The following is an 8,739-nucleotide window of genomic DNA, read 5'->3' as shown; positions in this document are numbered from 1 at the left end:
GGAAATGAGGCGCAAATTTTGGATATCGAAAGGACGAATGGAGGTGAGACGTGTTATAACAGGCTGCACAGGCTGCAAACGTTGGACAGTAAGCCATTTAAACTACCAGCCGGGTCTTCCTGAATCACGAGTTTTACGTTCAAGGGCTTTTGAAAAAGATTGGATTATTTTGGCCCAATCTCCGTCAAAACCGAAGTTGGAGTAACCAAAAGATGGGTAGCCCTATTCACATATTTCACAACAAGAGTAGTTCATCTTGAGGTTGTAGAAAATTTGTCGGCTGAAAGTTTTCTACACATGCTAAGGAGATTCATTTCTCGACGTGGCTATCCGGAACGTGTTTTGAGCGACAATGCAAGCCAATTCCAAGTAGTTTTCAAAGCCATGAAAGAGCAGGAACACATCAGGATAGGTAAATTCCTGGCAGAAAAGGGAATGGTTGGGAAAATATAACACCGAGAGCTTCTTGGAGTGACGGATTCTATAAGCAACTGATAGGACTGACCAAGAAGGCTATGAGAACTATTGGGAGGAAACTGTTGTAGGAAAGAGAACTTTGACGTTGATCGTGGAGATCGAAGGTGTACTGAATACCCGGTCGTTGACTTATGCTAGCTCCGATGACTGTAAGATAATACGCCCAATCGATTTTATACATTCTAGTGCCTCTTTAATTATCCCAACAGTTGATGACGAACAGGACGAATTCAAACCAGGAAACTTTGATACAAGGGAACGAATAATCAAATACTGGTTGGGAACGCTTAAAGTACTCGATATATTTTGGGAAATATGGAAAAAGGACTACTTAATGAGCCTCAGGGAAAGAACTCAAAAGGAACACGTAAATCCTAAAGGTACAGAGAATCGTAAGCCAAGAGAAGAAATTGTATTAGTAGATGAACCAAAAACGCCTCGAGACCTGTGAAAGTTGGCAAGGATAAAAGAACTTAGAAAAGGTGGAGATGGAGTGACAAGAAGCGCATTGGTAGGGATCCCCAACGGGAAACTTCTCAGTAGACCAGTAAATGTACTGTACCCCTTGGAAATAACTGTTGAAGGAAGTTCGAGAATTCAACCAACAGCTTTTAAGAAACCAATGGGAAACCCAGATCAGCAAGAAGAACCTATAGTCTCAAGAACTAGGAATGCTACTCAACGAAATTCAAACACCGAAATTTTGAATTCAAACCGAAAATCAAAAAAATATACACAATATTATAACTCCTAAGGGCAATATTCTTCTTCAATGGGGAATGTTGGAAAAACTCCGAAAGTTATAATGCGGAATTGTAGCAATAAAAAGGAGGTCCTGAGCGCCAAATCATTTTCGAAAGACGTGTTCCAACAGGTTGGTTGGGAAGACGGTAACGGGCGTCATTTGGTCTTTGATCCCCCTTTTGTTCATATTGATATTATAATTGTTGAATTCGTTTCTGTATTACCAAGTTTTCAGGAATAAAGGTTTAATTATCCAAGTTTGAAATTGAGAAACTCGGCGACGTAAAGCGACATAAAGCAACATGATTTTTACGAACAGTTCCTTTATTATTTTACTTAAAGTTGATTTAAATGAATAGTGAATTCTATTGTAAAGATTATGATAAAGTTTTTTGTCACAAATGGGAAAGATTTGATACAGAGCCAATATCAATAATAGCACATTAACGGTAGAGTGAGTTCAGATCCTGACTCCTTATATAGTGAGGGTTGTTTACAACATTTTAACAGTTGCACATAAGCTTGGTTATCATATATTCATTACCACATATAAGCTTGGTTATCAGACCAAATATTCTTTACAAACTATAATGGAAGCTGGATAAAGGATTTATCAGTTAAGGTTTTGTTTTGTTTCTAATGAATCACTTACCTGACAAATATTCAGGTAAAACAACTTTTATACTACGAATTTCTATTATGGATTCAATACAAAAATAAAGTATTTTTGTTATATGTTATAAAAATATTTCGATTATCTCAATATATTTATCCAGATAATGTCGTCTTGCATTCTCCATATCTAAATATTCGCCAATCAAATTATTTCATTTTTTCTTTTTAAATTTGAGCCGTCTCAATTTGTTTGAAGTAGATATGCTCATATCCTGAGCAGTTTAGTAGTTTTAACTATCCAAGAGAAAATTGTTGCAAAACGATGAATCCTCTAATAATTGTACTTTTGCTTCAACATTTCAGTTAGGTCAATAAGTTTAATTTCAGTACAGCATAAATCAATGACAAGCAGCTTAAGGAAGAAGGGAAAAATGCTTACTAAACGGATATTTTGTATTTTTCACTTTTGTCATCGTCGATCGCCTTCAGCAGTTTCATATCTGCGTCCAGATCAGTCCGTGATAATTCTCGGAAGGCTTCATCACCAACAAAACATATCTCATGGTTGTTCTACAAAACAGAAACTCTTTTGCAGAAAAAAACTGTAACAACAAAATGTTTACAGGAATATATGGTGACGAAACGGGTTCAAAATTTAATTTTTAATATGAAATTGAAGTAACTCAGTACGAGAAGCTATCACTTACTGGGTCAGCAAGAATGACAACTTGAACAGCTGTCTTGCCGGGAGTATCTAACTCTACTAAAGGAGTCAAAATTTTTTGCTTCGCTTCATCCATCATCTTTTGTATTGCTTCTAACTGAAAATGAAAAAATTAGTTGATTTAGATATTTAGATAGGCAAACCCGAAATCTAACTGCATCTTTCGATTGCTGATGAAAACATATACTGTCTCATAGGAAAAAAAAGATTCAAACTTTTAGAAGATGGCTTACCTTTTTCGCTGGAACAGCAAAAGCTATCCTGCCAAAGCCGGTATGGCGATCAATTCTGGCGTTAATGAAGTTCCATTCCAATTCCAACTGAAAATAGAGGCTAAGAGAAGGTGAAGCTTATTATGTAAAAAGAGTACAGATTTTTCCGGTTCTTTAATAAATTAGGATTACATTCATCAGTATTTTGCTAAAGTGTAATGATAAAATTTCGTTTTGAAATAAAGAAATGACAATTATGATAACTATAGCGAGAACAAGGAAGTGAAACTTTTTTTTTTTCACCAGCTGATACAATGAAACAGTTTTCGTTGTATTTGATCATGGTAAAATTCAGCAGTTTTGTCCAGTAATCTACAAAATTTACGGAACCTAAACAGGACAAGAAAATGTAAATAAAGGAAAAGAAGTGAAAAGTATTTCCGAAAAAATTAACAGTTCAATCATAAAATGTTGTATCTTTATTAATAATATAGGAATGCATTCAATTAAAACAATATCTATGTATTTACTGAAAACTAATACAACAGATACTCGAAAAGTAAGTACATAGATATATATACTCGAAAACCAGCCATTAAATACCGACGAACTAAACCAGTTAGATTAGTCATCCAATGAATGTACAGAATCTGGGAGAAATATATCAATGCACTGAAAAAAGGTAACTAACCTACAGTTTCCTTCAAGTCAGGTGTATTTAATTTCACTTTATAAATCAGGTCTGCATCAGCCGGTTGAGGATCATGCGGTGATACGTAAAATTTATGCCCATCAGGATCCTCAATTTCCACTTCCCCACTCGCCATAATGACAGCCATCTGGTAACTCTTGCAGTTTTCAAACACATCCGTTGATTGAATGCAAATCCCCTGAAATAATTCCAGAAACAAAAAAGTGATAAACCGAGCAATCAAATTCATACCACACAAGTTAATCTGCTTCAACTTACAACAGGATTTCACGACTTTAACTCGATAATCTAAATACATCAACTAAGCCAGGTTATACATTACGGATTAATTAAAATAAGTAAATAATAAAATAAGTAAATAATTTGCAGGACAAAGGCAAACAAAAATTGGAAAATTTACTCAGGAAGGATAATAACTTACTCCGAAATCATTACCCAATTTATATGAACTGATTGGATAGTTATACGTTAATTCCAGTACAAAATGGTCATCTTCACTTCCATAACCGACCATCGTTTTACTCCACCTACCGTTATATGGTCTGCAAAAAAGCAATGACGCCATAATTTTACAGAATATACAGTAATTTAAAAACAAATCAGGAAATGAAAGAGTGAAAAAAACAAGGACGAACCCATTACATGTAGCTTTACAACCTTCCTCAAATTCTTCATGTCGCAAAACCTTAAATACCCTTATTATTCTTATAATAATGAAAAACTTTCGAGGATTCATTCTGAATTGAATTGGTCCTTTTAAAACTATCAGGATGAACTCAGGTTAGAATGAAATACTTTGCGAAAAAGAAAAAGTAGAGATCATATGTGTCAACACTGTGGCAGAAATATTAAACTGATGGGAGAAGTATTGGAGGAAGGAGAAAACATTGTTTTTAAACAAATTTGTTTAAGCTATCATTAAATACAACCAAGAACAGGTACATTACCTTCATTTTTAGAATATTAACAAAAAAATCACGACTCCTTCTCCGGTTAGCAATTTTAAATACATAATGTAGTGCCCGTGTCATCGTGAATATAAACTAAAACATGTGAAATTAATATCAATTTTAAACTAAAAAAGCACAACAAAACGCGTCGCGAAACGTAGTGAATGCAAAACTAAACAGAAGAAAAGGTTTGAGAAATTTTCGATGTAAACGTCATACTTTGGATAAAGCCGGCATAATTCATACGTATAAATTATATACACGCATGTGGGATAGAGAAAATGCCGTATAACAAGCTCAGCTCAACCAGAAAAATCGTTTACGAAGGAAGAATGTGAAGTTTTCTGAAATAAGGCTGACAAAGTCATAATGTAATTCATCAGACTCGAGGCAGCATCGAGACATCAGACTTTCACTTCTATCGACTACTGGTACAGCCTCATTTTCTTTCTTTTTTGGAAAATACTTCACTATAGGAATTTTAAATTTTAGGAAAAGGAATTTAAAGTTTTAGAAGGAACCTTAAATTTTTCAAAGGACAAAATATTATAAAAGAGCTGTCTAAAGATCTGCATTTATTGGAAAAATTTCAGAGGACTGCAAGATAGCCTTTTAGATGCGTTGCGAAAATAATATGCACTGACAATCCTTATGTGCCACATGAAAATAGGGATGGAACCTCATTCATAGTTAATAACCGGTTCTGTTTACAGGATGGAAATACTGTGGGCCAAAATATATGAAGGAATATCTTTTCACCATAACAGCCTTTCCTGTTTTCCAGATCAAATCTTCATTTGCAGTTTACAAAGCTACCGCTACAGCTGCACAACTTATCTGTTTCAAAAAAGATTTTTATGAAACAAAATTACCGGATGCTTTCTACGAGTAGCTAAACGTGACTTCTAAATTAAAAACGTAGTAATAACAATAACTCTGATGCTAAAATCTTCCGTGAAGATTTTGTAAGTCAACTTCCATTTATAAGCCATCTGTTCCCACAACTGGCGAAGGAAGAAGGAGAAATTTGTTAATATGGACAACTTTTGCAAGATGAGCAGAAACTCCCCATTTGATATCATCCCATCTACTTTAACTTCATCGCAACCTTTCTTCTCCATTGCTGCCATTCAATTTAAATTTGATCTTATCTTCCATTAGAATACTTGACAATTTCTAGCTGTTTGGAATCTTGGACAAATTCTTATCCTGCCAATTACTCAAACTGCATTTACAAAATGCATATTTTAAAAAGAAATCCACAGAGAACTCACAACGAACCTAATAAACTCCTCCCTGAATCACGCCATTCCAATGCCAACAGTTGAAACACTTGAGCTTACACACTAAAAACCAACACGCAGAAAACTGAGAACAATCGTCCTACAAAGTCAATCCATGGTAGATTATATCACGGTTAATGTTATGGTTCCAAAAATCAGTAACGTAAAGCAAACCCAGGAATCCACGGAATAAAAATTCATATAAATTCCGCCTCCTACCTACCATAACTGTTACAACTGAAGTATTTCTATTTTATTTTCCACGATTAGACTGGCATATAAGTAGAACACCCCCAACCTAGAAAACAGCCATACCTCCGATTTCAAATCCATATTAAAACATGGGAGACGAAACCAGGCATAATTCGCCTTGGGTCCTTCTATCAGGCATCATGTTAGCCTTTATGATGCTTCAAGTTTAAGATCAAGAAATTAAACAGAAAATATTTCCACAAGTTATACGAAGACTAATATATTGATTTTTTGACTCAATATGTGTAAAAACTACTTCCCTTTCGGAAAAAATATTTTATTCCGCGTCCTAGTTATAAAATAAGCACAGAAATAATAATTTCCAGAATTTCTATAAATCAAGTACTGACAAAAAACATTAACCGGAGAAGGAAAATTTATACTATTATTTCACCATAATTTTTCTTCTTTTCACAGCTCTGCTCACTACTGAATCGGCTAGAAATACGATTTGATTATAGATTTTTTGCACGGCACTGCTTGAAAATTTCGTTAAAGCTCTGGCATAAGCTGAGGTCATTCTGTGTCTCGGTACTGAAAGAGTAACACAAGACATTACTGGGCAGAAAATCTTCCCAAGACAACTCGATCCTAACAATTTGGAAGAAATTACAGTGCAAAACAAAATGGATCTTTAGAAGTACTTTCACATTTCCATCATTATGTAATGGTTTCCTTATTGAATGCTTTCCTATCGCGTGGGGGGGGGGGGGGGGGCAAAAATGATCTTCCGTATATTCCGTATATGAGAAACAGATAACACCCATTTACATTAAGAGAAGAATCTCAGCCAAATGCTGGACATAATGTTCTTTACAGAATCTTAAACAAGTCCAAATAAGATGTAATTTTTGAAAAAGAGTACACTCCGTCTGACAGTTTGCTGAAATCTCTTAAATATAAGAAACTTTCGTGAATATAATATAATTCAAAAGTTAACCATTCCATAAATTGCTTCCACTCAAATTCACATGGATTTCTATACTGCTGTTGTTGTTCCATCTGCTGCTTTCCAGATACAGCAGTTTCATCGCTGTTTCCATGACCACCACCCCCCGTTAACATGTTACCAACTGCATGACCCTGAAAACCATAAACAAGCCGTCTTTTCGTCTTTTAAACGACTGGTTGGGATTTTATTCAACAATCTATGGTTTTCTTCAAATGTTAAAATCTGGTAAAAACCTGGTAAATGACTATGTATGTTAACGCTAAAGAAAATGATGAACCTTCCCTATCATGCTGATTTGTGCAAACATGATATGTGAACTTTTCTGGCTTTCAATATAGAGATGGAACTAATCACAGTACAAATATCTTACAACTGCTGAGCCGATAGCAACACCACCAGCCGTTGCAGCCATTTGTCCCATTAATCCAGGCCCACGCGATGGCGGTGCCATACCGAATTGTGTAGGCGGTGTCGCACTTGGTGCTACTGGCGAATTTGTCTGCATCGGTACTGGCGGGGGAGAACGTGCAGACATAGACGATGATGTACGACGGTGTACTGGCGGAGACGGTTTCGGTGAAGCCATGCGACGACGAACCATTTTTTTTCAACTTAATTGTTCAACGAATAAGAATAGAGCTAACGAGCTGCTAAACCTTAATGAGGTGTAGAAACACATAAAAATGAGTAATAGACCGAAATATGTTTCCTAGACTACTGCCACCAGTATATCCCCTTGAATGAAGTACCTCTTGCTCAATAGTCCTAAAAATATAATACATGAAGGGATAGGCAAACTTGTCGTGAGTATAAACTTCCTTGAATGCCCCCACCAACGTAACGACCTACAACACAACTAGCACCCAGGTGTCCCCATACATCCATAGCATAGTCCGCTGATTCATTTCGAACAACACCACCAATCAGAAAAGCACCCTGAGACACTAGATGATATGTAGTAACTCTATTGCTTACACCCTCCAGTCGTAACCCTCAACGAAAAGTAGATATTTCGTACGTGAAATAAGATTTTTTATTGAAAATAAAAAAAAAAAATAAATAAAGAAAATTTTAGAAAAAATAAAATTTTGAAAATAAAATTTTTTATTGTGCTCTCTTGAAAGCATTCTTGTTCCGAAGTCTATATATCGAGATCCATTACATGACCAGTCCACTACCTGTAGAAACTGAAAATCCCCTTTTTTATTATTACATTTATTTCCTTCCTTTGGAATTACCTTTTGTTTTTCTGTTTGTTATGTTAAGACTGTCCGGTTTTCCTAACTTAATATTCGCATATGTTCCACTTTCTCCTATTTTCAGTTAAATTCCTGATTTCTCACTACAATACGTACGATGATCAGACTCGTAATATGTACATTTCCAAGGACATCCAAGACGCGTTTACTATGGTGCTGTAGGAATTAAACCTCAATATTTGATCCATTTTTTACTAATTTCTAATCTCATATACGCATTACTAATTACTAATTCGTATTATTAATTCTAATTCATACGATCCTGTATTACTAATTCTATATACGATTGTATTACTAATTCATATACGATTCTGGAAACATTCCCAGACTGGTATCTTTTTTTCAGAAAATATACAAAGTCGATAGAAAGACCTAAATGCTGTTATCCGTGTGCAACTGCTGCTTCGAAAAATGTCAGTTGTTGCACACTAAAATACATTAGTTGCATTTACATCTTGGCATGCTATGAGATTTATTTAATTTGAAGTACAATTCAATCTCATCGACATTCGATCTTCATTACAAATGTCTCAATTCCATACGGTCACTGTTGCTGTCG

At 35.2% G+C, this 8,739-nt stretch overlaps 2 protein-coding genes across 2 annotated transcripts; both read right to left on the bottom strand.

The window, feature by feature from the left end:
• Positions 1 to 1,795: 1,795 nt before the first annotated feature.
• LOAG_10318 (hypothetical protein) lies at positions 1,796 to 4,537 on the bottom strand. The gene is made up of 9 exons (XM_020448136.1): positions 4,432 to 4,537; positions 4,120 to 4,169; positions 3,906 to 4,026; positions 3,464 to 3,662; positions 3,062 to 3,144; positions 2,794 to 2,880; positions 2,544 to 2,657; positions 2,276 to 2,406; positions 1,796 to 2,023 (listed from the first exon to the last, which is right to left on the bottom strand). Coding segments are annotated over exons 1-9 (870 nt in total). The 5' UTR covers positions 4,516 to 4,537; the 3' UTR covers positions 1,796 to 2,022.
• Positions 4,538 to 6,233: 1,696 nt separating this feature from the next.
• Positions 6,234 to 7,818, bottom strand: LOAG_10317 (HemiAsterlin Resistant family member). Its single transcript, XM_020448135.1, has 3 exons — positions 7,292 to 7,818; positions 6,910 to 7,052; positions 6,234 to 6,503 (listed from the first exon to the last, which is right to left on the bottom strand). Exons 1-3 carry the CDS (start codon positions 7,520 to 7,522, stop codon positions 6,425 to 6,427), a joined length of 453 nt encoding a protein of 150 aa, XP_020301692.1. The 5' UTR covers positions 7,523 to 7,818; the 3' UTR covers positions 6,234 to 6,424.
• Positions 7,819 to 8,739: the final 921 nt, after the last annotated feature.

This window comes from Loa loa, assembly GCF_000183805.2.
Source record: "Loa loa unplaced genomic scaffold supercont3.34, whole genome shotgun sequence".
Lineage (NCBI taxonomy): Eukaryota > Metazoa > Nematoda > Chromadorea > Rhabditida > Onchocercidae > Loa > Loa loa.
Note: the sequence above shows the minus strand (reverse complement) of the source record. Positions and strands in the feature narration are given on the sequence as shown.

Excerpts from the sequence above, each read along its gene's own strand:
- LOAG_10318 (XM_020448136.1), bottom strand. The coding sequence starts at position 4,515 with ATGACACGGGCACTACATTATGTATTTAAAATTGCTAACCGGAGAAGG. Across the intron at positions 4,027-4,119 it reads TGTAAAGCTACATGTAATGG|ACCATATAACGGTAGGTGGA; the intron begins GTTCGTCCTTGT and ends GCTTTTTTGCAG. Across the intron at positions 2,658-2,793 it reads TTGCTGTTCCAGCGAAAAAG|TTAGAAGCAATACAAAAGAT; the intron begins GTAAGCCATCTT and ends TTTCATTTTCAG.
- LOAG_10317 (XM_020448135.1), bottom strand. The coding sequence starts at position 7,522 with ATGGTTCGTCGTCGCATGGCTTCACCGAAACCGTCTCCGCCAGTACAC. Across the intron at positions 7,053-7,291 it reads TTGCTATCGGCTCAGCAGTT|GGTCATGCAGTTGGTAACAT; the intron begins GTAAGATATTTG and ends TATGGTTTTCAG. Across the intron at positions 6,504-6,909 it reads TGGAAGCAATTTATGGAATG|TACCGAGACACAGAATGACC; the intron begins GTTAACTTTTGA and ends TTACTCTTTCAG.